This window comes from Giraffa tippelskirchi, chromosome 7, assembly GCF_054371585.1.
Source record: "Giraffa tippelskirchi isolate mGirTip1 chromosome 7, T2T-mGirTip1v1.2.pri, whole genome shotgun sequence".
Lineage (NCBI taxonomy): Eukaryota > Metazoa > Chordata > Mammalia > Artiodactyla > Giraffidae > Giraffa > Giraffa tippelskirchi.
In genome coordinates, this window is record NC_137281.1 from 80,658,841 (window position 1) to 80,673,442 (window position 14,602).

At 39.5% G+C, this 14,602-nt stretch overlaps 1 protein-coding gene across 5 annotated transcripts in view; it reads right to left on the reverse strand.

The window, feature by feature from the left end:
• Positions 1-14,602, reverse strand: part of AAGAB (alpha and gamma adaptin binding protein) — a 73,973-nt gene that overhangs the window by 42,850 nt on the left and 16,521 nt on the right. For 2 of the 5 annotated variants that reach the window (XM_081511844.1, XM_081511843.1), the window contains exons 2-5: positions 12,209-13,963; positions 9,760-9,950; positions 9,533-9,629; positions 6,051-6,140 (exon numbers count right to left, since the gene is read on the reverse strand). In XM_081511844.1, coding sequence (XP_081367970.1) covers positions 6,051-6,140; positions 9,533-9,629; positions 9,760-9,950; positions 12,209-12,890 — 1,060 coding nt within the window. In that variant the 5' untranslated portion in view covers positions 12,891-13,963. Of the gene's footprint in view, positions 1-6,050; positions 6,141-9,532; positions 9,630-9,759; positions 9,951-12,016; positions 13,964-14,602 lie in introns of all 5 variants that reach the window. The other 3 variants (XM_081511846.1, XM_081511845.1, XM_081511847.1) reach the window with 2 other exon arrangements.

Consider the following 14,602-nt stretch of genomic DNA (forward strand, 5'->3'; position numbering starts at 1 on the left):
GGTGGAAGAGAGGTCCAAGAGAAAGAAGATATATATACATAGATCTGATTCACTCCATTGTACAGCAGAAATTAATACAACATTATAAAGCAACCATATCCAAAAATAAAGGCCCTACTACCCAAAGCAATCTACAAATTTAATGCAATTCCTATTAAATTACCCATGGCATTTTTCACAGAACCAGAATAATCCTAAAATTTATATGAAACCATAAAACACCAGGATTGCCGAAGCAACCCTGAAGGAAAAGAACAAAGCAGGAGGCATAACATATCTACAAAACAAAAACAGCCATAGAGAAAAGACCTGTGGTTGTCAAGGGAGTGGGAGAAGGGATGGAGTGGGAGGTTGGGGTTAGTGGAAGCAAACCGTGACATACAGAATGGATAAACGAGGCCCTACTGTATAGCACAGGGAACTAAATTCAATATTCTGAGATATTTTCCACCACAATTTAGAAGAATATAAAACAGCATGTATCGGCACAGAAACAGAAATATGGATCAATGGAATAGAATAGAGAGACCAGAAATAATCCCACACACCTATGGTCAATTAATCTTCAACAAAAGAGGCAAGAATATACAATGGGGAAAAGACAGTCTCTTCACCAAGTGGTGCTGGGAAAGTTGGACAGCCACACGTAAAACAATAAAGCTAAAATATACCCTCTCACCATACACAAAAATAAATTCAAAATGCTTTAAAGATATAAATATAAGACAAGACCCCATAAAACTCCTAGAAGAGACCATAGGCAAAACATTCTCTGCCATAAATCGTTTTATGTCATAAATCTCTGACATAAAGCCAATGTCTTCTTAGGTCAGTCTCCCAAGGCAATAGAAATAAAAGCCAAAATAAACAAATGAGACCTAATTAAACTTATAAGCTTTTCCAAAGCAAAGGACACAAAACAAAAAGACAACCTACAGAATGGGAGGAAATATTTGCATATGATGTAACTGACAAGGGCTTCATTTCCAAAATACATATACAGTTCATACAACTCAACAGCAACAAAAAAACAAAAACCCAATCAAAAAACAGGCAGAAGACCTAAATAGACTTTTCTCCAAAGAAAACGTACAGATAGCCAACAGGCACATGAAAAGATGCTCAACATCATTAATTATTAGAGAAATGCAAATCAAAACTACAATGAGGTAGTACCTCACACAAGTCAGAATGGCCATCATTAAAAAGTCTTCAAATAGCAATTACTGCTATTAGAGGGTATGGAGAGAAGGGAACCCTCCTACACTGTTGGTGGGAATGCAAATTGGTACAGCCACTGTGAAAAACAGAATGAAGGTTCCTCAAAAAACTAAAAATAGACTCATCTTATGATCCATCAATCCCACTCCTGGGCATATACTCAGACAAAACTATAATTCAAAAAGATACATGCAAACCTATATTCACAGCAGCACTATATACAATAGCAAAGACATGGAAACAACATAAATGTCCATGAAGAGATGAATGGATAAAGAAGATGTGGTCTGTATACACAATGGAACATTACTCAGCCATCAAAAAGGCGGCAATAATGCCATTTGCAGCAACATGGATGGACCCAAAGATTATCATACTAAGCAAAGTCAGTCAGAAAGAAAAAGACAAATACCATATAATATCACTTCTATGTGGAATCTAAAATATGACACAAATCAACATAACTACATAACAAAAACAGACATAGAGAACAGATTTGTGGTTGCCAAGGGGGTGGGGGTGGGGGTGGGGGAAGACATGGAGTAGGAGGTTGTGGTTAGTAGAAGCAAACCATTACATACAGAATGGATAAACCACAAGGTCGTACTGTATAGCACAGGGAACTATATTCAATATCCTGAGATATTTTCCACCATGATGGAAAAGAATATAAAAAAGAATATATATATATATGCTCATATATATTATTTTATATATATATGTATATTTTTTATATTTTTTTGTGTATAGATATAGATATAGATATAGATATATACCCAGAACTTCCCTGGTAGCTCAGCCGGTAAAGAATCTGCCTGCAATGCAGGAGACCCTGGGTTCAATTTGTGGGTTGGGAAGATCCCCCGGAGAAGGGATAGGCTACCCACTCCAGTATTCTTGGGCTTCCCTGGTGGCTCAGACAGTAAAGAATCCACCTGCAATCCGGGAGACCTGGGTTTGATCCCTGGGTTGGGAAGATCCCCTCAAGGAGGGCATGGCAAACCACTCCAGTATTCTTGTCTGGAGAATCCCCATGGACAGAGGAGCCTGGCAGGCTATAGTCCATGGGGTTGCAAAGGGTCAGACACAACTGAGCAACTAAGCACAGCACATACATATACACACACAACTGAATCACTCTGTTGTATAGCATAAATTAATACAACACTGTAAATCAACTATGAAAAGTGTTAGTTGCTCAGTTGTGTCTGACTCTTTGTTACCCCATGGACTGTAGCCCCCTGTCCATGGGATTCTCCAGGCAAGAATACTGGAGTGGGTTGCCATTCCCTTCTCCAGGGTATCTTCCCAACCCAGGGCTCAAACCTGGGTCTTTGGCATTGCAGGCGGATTCCTTACTGTCTGAGCCACAGCTTTAATTAAAAATATATTCTAGAAACTAAATTAAATAAACACACAGTATAAAAGGTTTATATAGTAAAGTCAACCTCATTACCTCACCAATGGAATCCACTCACATGCCTCTGAAAATGCTAGTTTCCATCAATTATACAATCCTGGGGTAGTACTAGAAATAACAAACTTGGCTATTCATAAACAATGAGTTTCCTAAGGGCAGGAAAGGTCCTCTTGGTATGCTATAAAATCCAGTAAATGCCCCAACTTTTCCTCATTGGGAGCCATACAGTGGTAATTACTATTTATAATAGACATCTAGATAACAATTTCTTGATGAGAAATAGAGAGCTTAAGAGTGAGAAGTAAAATTACTATAAGCATAAGAGACAGACAAGGGGTCATTTAAAAAAAAAAAGAAAAACCACAAACACTGATAACTTAGTTTAATTAATTCAGTATCGGTACTATCTTGCTTCTGGAATTTGACACTAAAAATAACGGGGCAGTAATCCTAGTTAGCATACCAATAATAAGGCAGTATTTTTATCTACAATGTAGATATGAGTGTGTACAAAGGAAATGAAAATCCTTCAGCTGAGTCTTAACAATACTCATGTGGAAAATAGCAGCAGAATCTAAAAGTTTTCATGTGGTTTAAAAAGTTTTTTAAGAGTTTACAGAGCACAGTCTATACAGAACCTGTCTCTAGTGGCCTGGCCCAGTCTTGGGTGGTTTAACGGGAACAGCACAGAATCAGAAGTCCTAAGATCTGAATGTGAAGCCAGGCTCTGTAACTTATTAGCTATTTGATTAAGGGCAAATCACTCATGCTATTCTCAAAGAAAAGTGGGGATGACATCACTCTGTATACCTTTCCCATGGAAAAGATGCACTGGAACTGATGATTCACTGGTGTAACCTTCCCCTTTAAACTGGAAACTCCTTGAAGGCAGGAGTCATGTCTTACTGAATTCATTATTCTCACTACTTAAACTAACATAGTGCCTGAAAGACAAGAGGCATTCAGTAAATGATGAGATGATAAATCGTTTAAATACCATCCTACCAACCTAACAGAAATATAGGAAGGATTAAACCGGAAATACTCAACAAAGACAAGTTTATCACCATCAGTGTTTAAATGAAGAAATAAAAGCTATGTTTGTCTTAACTTTCAGTGATTCAAGTCTTGAAAGAATAACTAATACTTCAGATGATATACAACCAGGAGCCAAAAATATGATCAGAAATAAAGAACTAGAATCAACAAGATTAATTTAATACAAACAAACATGAAGTCTCATATTGATGTTTGAATAATACATGCCAATAAACGAGAGGGTGTATGTGGGAAATGATGAGGGTATATAGGATGAGAATACATGGGAAAAAACAATGAAGGTATATGGGAACAATACACGCCAATAAACAATGAGAGTATGTGGAATAATACATGCCAATAAATGATGAGGGTGTATGCAAACAATTGGCATTGAAACATTCTAGGAAGGTTTTAATTAATTTACCTAAAGACAATATGTTGAAATCTACTTTTAAGCTCAGTTAGGGAATTCCCTGGCGCTCCAGCGGTTAGGACTCCACATTCTCACTGCCATAGGCCAGGGTTTGATCCCTGGTCAGGGAACTAAGATCCTGCAAGCCACATGGCACAACCATAAAAAAAAAAAAAAAAAAAAAGAGAGTCTTATATACAAGACACAAAATAATAAAGGAACAAGATTGAATAATTTTTTAAAAAAAGATTATACTGAATACAAGAACATTATTCACTATGGTTAATTTATGTTGATGTATAGCAGAAACCAGGCTTCACTGGTGGCTCAGATGGTAAAGAATCCACCTGCAATGCAGGAGACCTGGGTTCAATCCCTGGGTTGGGAAGATCCCCTGGAGGAGGGCATGGCAAACCACTCCAGTATTCTTGCCTGGAGAATTCCCATGGACAGGGGAGCCTGGCAGGCTACAGTCCACGGGGTCACAAAGAGCTGGACACGACTGAGCAACTATCTACGCACGCACACATAGCAGAAACCAACACAATGTTGTAAAGCAATTATCCTCCAATTAAAAATGAATAAATTTTTTTTTAAAAAGGAACATTATCCAGACAAGGGGTAAGGGAGCAGCATAGCAAGATAAAGGAGCAGAGATTCCAAAATGAAAACAGATAAAGAAAATGACTCAAATGTTGATTCTCAAAGACAATAGGAAAAAGAGAACATTCTTGTGCCAGAAGTAAGCAATCACACACATGCTAGCGTGTAAAACAGGGCACAAGTTTCAAGAATTCTAGAAAAACATGGAGGAGAAATTATACTTAATAATTTTCAATATTCTAAAAAATGTAAAGGGAGAAAAATCAGCCTTTTTATTTCATTTTTGTCCTCTTTTTCTCTGGTGGGGCTTTATTCCTGAAGGTAACAACATTTTGGAAAAAATTCTAAGTCAGAATATAGAAAAATGTTTCTTAATTTCTGTTTTTAAAAAAATAGGTTTCACGTAATGATTACTTTTAGTCTCTCTATGAACTTTAATTCAAGTTGGCTGCCCTACTAAGAATGTCTTTTGCAACAACTAGCATCTTCCCACCAGTCCTCTAGCTCTAAATCCAGTACCTTCTCTATTTCTTTCCCACGGAGTAGCTCACAAGTGCGAGTTCACAGTGCCAATGCATTCTTTGAACTTCTGAAGCAAAATAACCTCTTTGATCTCTGAAACACCATAGCACCATGATATACATTTTTTATAATACTTAGGAAGTTCCATTGTATTCAGTAATTTGTATACAAGTTTCATCTCTTGTACCAGATTATAAGGTTTTGGAGGCCAAAACTGTCTTCTTGGTAGACTCCATAGTAGCTAGCACAGTTGTACTTGGAAGGAAAAAACATGAGAAGAAGAATGGGGGAAGGAAAAAAAGAGGGGAAAGAAAGAGAAGGTCTAAAATATAGTAGAAGGAAGGTAAGTACAGAGTTACCCTCCCAGGGGCGGGGGGACATTCTGGTCTATTTGTGGTTTCAAATGTCCAAAAGGCGTACAAATAGCTCTGACGTGCCCCCTAGGGTCCCTAGGAATTCAGCCTCAGGTTACTAGGAATTCAAAATAAGAAACATAAACTTTATAATTATTTATGAATATAGGCCAAACCCTCCTTTTTTGGCAGCAAAGACAGGATAAGAGATTGGGGAAATGACTAAGATTTAGGTAGATATCTCTATCCATAAGAAAAACAAACATTTCAAAAGTCCTAAAATGGGTGGTAAAATCAAATAAATGGATTATTCAATTAATAGTCAGACTGCATCAATGGATTCTGCATAAATCTTTTCAAAAAGCTAGGGAAAAATAATGTGTTTTGAATATCACTTTGATTCTTCTTCCTTGAATTAAAATAATCTCTCATCTCTGAATCCAAAATCTATGTTTTCTCCAGACATAAAAATACTTACCATCTTCCTCAGGCAACTCTTCCGGACTAAGTTCAACCAATTCAAAGCCATGTTTGATACACCACTCTTGAGCTTTCTGTCGGTTTACACCTAAAATAACATGCAAAAGATTCTTCATAAGCAAAAAATAAAACATGGATATTGCTGCAACACTCTCCACAAACTCAAAGTGTTAACCTTTAATGTCAATGTTATTCTAAAGGCATCCAAAATAAATCAATAAAAAGAAGATGATTTTTCAAACCCCAAGTGTCCGATCTTAAAAAACAAAATGTAAATACTACAAGGTTCTAAAGAGAAAAAGCTGAAGATATTTTTGTAAGGTAGTAAAATCATACATGAACAGTATGAAAAGGCAAAAGGATAGGACACTGAAAGATGAACTCCCCAGGTCAGTAGGTGCCCAATATGCTAATGGAGATCAGTGGAGAAATAACTCCAGAAAGAATGATGGGATGGAGCCAAAGCAAAAACGATACCCAACTGTGGATGTGACTGGTGATAGACGCAGAGTCCGATGCTGTAAAGAGCAATATTGCATAGGAACCTGGAATGTTAGGTCCATGAATCAAGGCAAACTGGAAGTGGTCAAACAGGAGATGGCAAGAGTGAACGTCGACATTCTAGGAATCAGCGAACTAAGATGGACTGGAATGGGTGAATTTAACTCAGACGACCATTATATCTACTACTGTGGGCAAGAATCCCTTAGAAGAAATGGAGTAGCCATCATGGTCAACAAAAGAGTCCGAAATGCAGTACTTGGATGCAATCTCAAAAACGACAGAATGATCTCTATTCGTTTCCAAGGCAAACCATTCAATATCACGGTAATCCAAGTCTATGCCCCGACCAGTAACGCTGAAGAAGCTGAAGTTGAACGGTTCTATGAAGACCTACAAGACCTCCTAGAACTAACACCCAAAAAAGATGTCCTTTTCATTATAGGGGACTGGAATGCAAAAGTAGGAAGTCAAGAAACACCTGGCGTAACAGGCAAGTTTGGCCTTGGGAGTACAGAATGAAGCAGGGCAAAGGCTAATAGAGTTTTGCCACGAGAACGCACTGGTAATAGCAAACACACTATTCCAACAACACAAGAGAAGACTCTACACGTGGACATCACCAGATGGTCACCACCGAAATCAGATTGATTATATTCTTTGCAGCCAAAGATGGAGAAGCTCTATACGGTCAGCAAAAACAAGACCAGGAGCAGACTGTGGCTCAGATCATGAACTGCTTATTGCCAAATTCAGACTTAAATTGAAGAAAGTAGGGAAAACCACTAGACCATTCAGGTATGACCTAGATCAAATCCCTTATGAGTATACAGTGGAAGTGACAAATAGATTTAAGGGACTAGACCTGATAGACAGAGTGCCTGACGAACTATGGACAGAGGTTCATGACATTGTACAGGAGACAGGGATCAAGAAAATCCCCATGGAAAAGAAATGCAAGAAAGCAAAATGGCTGTCTGAGGAGGCCTTACAGATAGCTCGGAAGAGAAGAGAAGCAAAAAGCAAAGGAGAAAAGGAAAGATATTCCCATCTCAATGCAGAGTTCCAAAGAATAGCAAGGAGAGATAAGAAAGCCTTCCTCAGTGGTCAGTGCAAAGAAATAGAGGAAAACAACAGATTGGGAAAGACTAGAGATCTCATCAAGAAAATTAGAGATACCAAAGGAACATTTCATGCAAAGATAGGCTCGATAAAGGACAGAAATGGTATGGACCTAACAGAAGCAGAAGATATTAAGAAGAGGTGGCAAGAATACACAGAAGAACTGTACAAAAAAGATCTTCACGACCCAGATAATCACGATGGTGTGATCACTCACCTACAGCCAGACATCCTGGAATGTGAAGTCAAGTGGGCCTTGAAAAGCATCACTACGAACAAAGCTAGTGGAGGTGATGGAATTCCAGTTGAGCTATTTCAAATCCTCAAAGGTGATGCTGTGAAAGTGCTGCACTCGATATGCCAGCAAATTTGGGAAACTCAGCAGTGGCCACAGGACTGGAAAAGGTCAGTTTTCGTTCCAATCCCAAAGAAAGGCAATGCCAAAGAATGCTCAAACTACCGCACAATTGCACTCATCTCACATGCTAGTAAAGTAATGCTCAAAATTCTCCAAGCCAGGCTTCAGCAATACGTGAACCGTGAACTTCCAGATGTTCAAGCTGGTTTTAGGAAAGGCAGAGGAACCAGAGATCAAATTGCCAATATCCACTGGATCATCGAAAAAGCAAGAGAGTTCCAGAAAAACATCTATTTCTGCTTTATTGACTATGCCAAAGCCTTTGACTGTGTGGATCACAATAAACTGTGGAAAATTCTGAAAGAGATGGGAATACCAGACCATCTGACCTGTCTCTTGAGAAACCTGTATGCAGGTCAGGAAGCAACAGTTAGAACTGGACATGGAACAACAGACTGGTTCCAAATAGGAAAAGGAGTGCATCAAGGCTGTATATTGTCACCCTGCTTATTTAACTTATATGCAGAGTACATCATGAGAAATGCTGGGCTGGAAGAAACACAAGCTGGAATCAAGATTGCCGGGAGAAATATCAATAACCTCAGATATGCGGATGACACCACCCTTATGGCAGAAAGTGAAGAAGAACTAAAGAGCCTCTTGATGAAGGTGAAGGAGGAGAGTGAAAAAGTTGGCTTAAAGCTCAACGTTCAGAAAACTAAGATCATGGCATCTGGTCCCATCACTCCATGGGAAATAGATGGGGAAACAGTGGAAACAGTGTCAGACTTTATTTGTTTGGGCTCCAGAATCACTGCTGATGGTGACTGCAGCCATGAAATTAAGAGACGCTTACTCCTTGGAAGGAAGGTTATGGCCAACCTAGATGGCATATTTAAAAGCAGAGACATTACTTTGCCAACAAAAGTCCATCTAGTCAAGACTATGGTTTTTCCAGTGGTCATGTATGGATGTGAGAGTTGGACGGTGAAGAAAGCTGAATGCCGCAGAATTGATGCTTTTGAGCTGTGGTGTTGGAGAAGACTCTTGAGAGTCCCTTGGACTGCAAGGAGATCCAATCAATCCATCCTAAAAGAGATCAATCCTGGGTGTTCATTGGAAGGACTGATGTTGAAGCTGAAACTCAATACTTTGGCCACCTCACGCGAAGGGTTGACTCATTGGAAAAGACCCTAATGCTGGGTAGGATTGGGGGCGGGAGGAGAAGGGGACGACAGAGGATGAGATGGTTGGATGGCATCACCGACTCGATGAACATGGGTTTGGGTAGACTCCGGGAGTTGGTGATGGACAGGGAGGCCTGGCGTGCTGCAGTTCATGAGGTCGCAAAGAGTTGGACACGACTGAGTGACTGAACTGAACTGAAAATCATACAAGACATACTGTTCATACAAGACATACTGCTCCGAACTAAGGAAATCAATGTTTTGTTTACCAAGGAATGGCAAACATATGTACCACCTACCGGTGTGCCTTACCGTTTTCAGATACTCTATCACAAACCAAGATCATCACCTCAGGTAACCATGACTCTGCCAGAGGAAGCCAGGAGGAAACACTATCAAGACCAGATTTCTAGATGGATAAAAAATATACAAACAAAAACAGAAAAAGAGACATTAAGAGAACTCACAGAAAATGCAAAGGGGAAAGAAAAAGCACAAAATAATTTTTTATTCAAGGTCCAAGGAAAACAAAATCTTACTTGTGTGCTGTCAAAGTAAACCACAAACGCTTGGACAGACTCTGCAATCTCTGCGGTGACGAGAAATTTGTTTGGCACTACACACAGATTGATATCTGCTGAGTAGTATTTATTATCGATGGTCCAGGGATAAAACCTCACAGCATCGTTGGCAGTCACTTCCACAACAACATCTTCTGTTCCAAGAATATCTAAATAAATGACACAACATTACCATGGAAAGTGCAAAATCAATATACACTGGTCAAGCTGCTCAGTAAAATACCATAGGGAGGTGGAAGGGGGGTTCTGGAAGGGGAAAAGATGTACACCCATGGTGGATTCATGTCAATGTATGGCAAAACAAATACAATATTGTAAAGTTAAAAAACAGAAAATAAACTAATTTAAAAAAAAGGCATTTACTTTTGCTGCTTCTCTTTACGCAAGGATTTCGAAGTTTTCAAAGGGGATCCCATTTATTATGCTATTTTCTTCTTTGACAATTTGACTGTAATAGTGACACAGTTTAATTCAATTAATTGGCATTTTTCTTTAAGAATATAAAAACTAGGGAATTCCCTGAAGGTCCAGTGGTTGGGACCCTATGTTTCCAATGCAGGGGGCATGGGTTCAAGCCCTGGTCAGGGAGTTAAGATACTACATGCTACATGGCACAGCCAGAAAGAGAATATGAAAACTACTGTGACTAGATTAGACGATACTGCTGCTGCTGCTGCTGCTAAGTCACTTCAGTCGTGTCCGACTCTGTGCCACCCCATAGACGGCAGTCCACCAGGCTCCGCCGTCCCTGGGATTCTCCAGGCAAGAATACTGGAGCGGGTTGCCATTTCCTTCCCCAGTGCATGAAAGGGAAAGGGAAAGTGAAGTCGCTCAGTCGTGTCCGACTCTTAGCGACCCCATGGACTGTAGCCGATACTAGAGCTCAAAATAGGCATCTAACAAATCATCCACTAAAGAGCGTGTGGAAGAGAAAAAATAACAGTTACATTTATTTTATTGCTTACATACTTCATGGAAGCTGAAAGACTAAGTCAAGAATATTTAACTATTCTGTACTTACTGCAAGCTAAAAGGAAGATGGCAGCAAGGGTAACTATTAACAAAATGGAAGGGCTACACACAGTCCCTAGGCCAAATGCTGACACATTAATTCAACTAATAAAATAAAAGAATGGATACTGATAAATGACCCCATTCCATTTATATTCAGCCTTGTTCAGATTCTTTGAAAGCCAATTCAAATTCTTGTTGACAAAGACACTTTTGGCAAATTTTAATATAAAAGAGCCAAGAAAATTAAATGATTTAGGAGAGAACCAAATCTTTCAGAAACTCATGTGTAGTAAGGGTATAACTTTTAAAATTCTTAGAGTAAAAGCCAAGTCAATGATGAACAAATATAGTTGTACTCATGGGACCATCGGAGTATTTTGCTTCTATAAAGTCATACAATATTTTAGCACTGGAAGAGATATCAGAAATTGTTCTAACCCAAACTCCCATCTCTCATATCCAAATCCACAATCTTCATTCTACACAGATGTAGAAAATGAACTTAGAGATCTAAAATGACATGCCACTAACTGGGTTATTATAAGAATATACAACAAAATAGCCACAAACTCCTTCTTAATACATACTAAGATGAACATATATATGGGCCCCCCAGGTGGCTCAGTGGTAAAGAATCTGCATGAAATGCAGGAGACAGAGGTTTGATCCCTGGGTCAGGAAAATCCCCTGGAGAAAGAAATGGCAACCCACTCTAGCATTCGTGCCTGGAAAATTCCAGTGACAGAGGAGCCTGGCAGGCTATGTAGTCCATGGGGTCGCCAAAAGAGTTGGATGTGACTTAGTGACTAAAACAACAAGATGAACATATAAAATATTCCTCAAGAAAAAGAACAAAGCAGGAGGCATAACCCTCCTAGACTTCAGACAATATTACAAAGCTACAGTAACCAAAATGGCACGGTACTGGCATAAAAACTGGCATATGGATCAATGGAACAGAATAGAGAGCCTAGAAATAAACCCACACAACTACGGTCAATTAACATTTGACAGGAGGGCAAGAACATACAATGGAGAAAAGACAGTCTCTTCAGCAAGTGGCACTAGGAAAGCTGGACAGTCACATGTAAATCAATGAAGTTAAAACACACCCTCACACTATTCACAAAAACAAACTTAATGACTTACAGGCACAAATAGAAGAGAACACAGGCAAAAGACTCTCTGACATAAATCGTACCAATGTTTTCTTAGATCAGTCTCAGTTCAGCTCAGTCGCTCAGTCATGTCCATCTCCTTGTGACCCCATGGACTGCAGCACGCCAGGCCTCCCTGTCCATCACCGACTCCCGGAGTTTACTCAAACTCACGCCCACTGAGTCGGTGATGCCATCTAACCATCTCATCCTCTGTCATCCCCTTCCCCTCTTGCCTTCAATCTTTCTCAGCATCAAGGTCTTCTCAAATGAGTCAGTTCTTTGCATCAGGTGGCCAAAGTATTGGAGTTTCAGCTTCAACATCACTCCCTCCAATGAACACCCAGGACTGATCTCCTTTAGGATGGACTGGTTGGATCTCCTTGCAGTCCAAGGAATTCTCAAGAGTCTTCTCCAACACCACTGTTCAAAAGCATCAATTCTTCGGAGCTCAGCTTTCTTTATAGTCCAACTCTCACATCCATACATGACCACGGGAAAAACCATAGCCTTGACTAGACAGACCTTTGTTGACAAAGTAATGGCTCTGTTTTTTAATATGCTGTCTAGGTTGGTCATAACTTTTCTTCCAAGGACTAAGTGTCTTTCCATTTCATGGCTGCAATCACCATCTGCAGTAATTTTGGAGCCCCCCCAAATAAAGTCTGACACTGTTTCCACTGTTTCCCCATCTATTTGCCATGAAGTGATGAGACCAGATGCCATGATCTTAGTTTTCTGAACGTTGAGCTTTAAGCCAACTTTTTCACTCTCCTCTTTCACTTTCACCAAGAGGCTCTTTAGTTCCTCTTCACTTTCTGCCATAAGGGTGGTGTCATCTGCATATCTGAGGTTACTGATATTTATCCCGGCAATCTTGATTCCAGCTTGTGCTTCCTCCAGACCAGCGTTTCTCATGATGTACTCTGCATGTAAGTTAAATAAGCAGGGTGACAATATACAGCCTTGACGTACTCCTTTTCCTATTTGGAACCAGTTTGTTGTTCCATGTCCAGTTCTAACTGTTGCTTCCTCACCTGCCTACAGGTTTCCCAGGAGGCAGGTCAGGTGGTCTGATATTCCCATCTCTTTCAGAATATTCCACAGTTTATTGTGATCCACACAGTCAAAGGTTTTGGCATAGTCAATAAAGCAGAAATAGATGTTTTTCTGGAATTCTGTTGCTCTTTCAATGATGCAGGGGATGTTGGCAATTTGATCTCTGGTTCCTTTGCCTTTTCTAAAACCAGCTTGAACATCTGGAAGTTCACGGTTCATGTATTGCTGAAGCCTGGCTTGGAGAATTTTAAGCATTACTTTACTAGCGCATGAGATGAGTGCAACTGTGTAGTAATTTAAGCATTCTTTGGCATTGCCTTTCTTTGGGATTGGAACGAAAACTGACCTTTTCCAGTCCTGTGGCCACTGCTGAGTTTTCCAAATTTGCTGACATATTGAGTGCAGCACTTTCACAGCGTCATCTTTTAGGATTTGAAAGAGCTCAACTGGAATTCCATCACCTCCACTAGCTTTGTTCGTAGTGATGCTTCCTAAGCCCCACTTGATTTCACATTCCAGGATGTCTGGCTGTAGGTGAGTGATCACACCATCGTGATTATCTGGGTCATGAAGATCTTTTTGTACAGTTCTTCTGTGTATTCTTGCCACCTCTTCTTAATATCTTCTGCTTCTGTTAGGTTCATACCATTTCTGTCCTTTATTGAGCCCATCTTTGCATGAAATGTTCCCTTGGTATCTCTAATTTTCTCGAAGAGATCTCTAGTCTTTCCAATTCTATTGTCTTCCTCTATTTCTTTGCACTGACCACTGAGGAAGGCTTTCTTCTCTCTCCTTGCTATTCTTTGGAACTTTGCATTCAAACGGGTTTATCTTTCCTTTTCTCCTTTGGTTTTTGCTTCTCTTCTTTTCACAGTTATTTGTAAGGCCTCCTCAGACAGCCATTTTGGTGTTTTTGCATTTCTTAGATCAGTCTACCAAGGCAATAGAAATAAAAGCAAAAATAAACAAATGGGACCTAATCAAACTTACAAGCTTTTGTACAGCAAAGGAAACCATAAATAAAAGTAAAACACAGCCTACGGACTTAGAGAAAATATTTGCAAATCATGCAACTGACAAGGGCTTGATTTCCAAAATATACAAACAGTTCATATAAATCAACAACAAAAAACCAACCCAATCAAAAAGTGGGCAGAGGACCTAAACAGATATTTCTCCAAAGAATACACAGAGATTGCAAAGATGCCCAACATCATTAATTATTAAGAAAAATGCAAATCAAAATTACAATGACCACCATTAAAAAGGCTGTATATTACAAATGCTAGAAAGGGTATGGAGAAAAGGGAACCCTCCTACACTGCTGGGAGGAATGTAAGTTGGTGCAGCTACTGTGGAAAACAGTATGGAGATTTCTCAGAAGAATAAAAATAGAATTACTATATGATTCAGAAATCCCACTCTTAGATATATACCCAGACAAGACTATAATTTGAAAAGATACATGCAGCCCTATGTTCACAGCAGCACTATTCACGACAACCAAGACATGGAAACAACCTAAATGTCCATCAACAGATGAGTGGATAAAGAAGATGTGGTACACATAT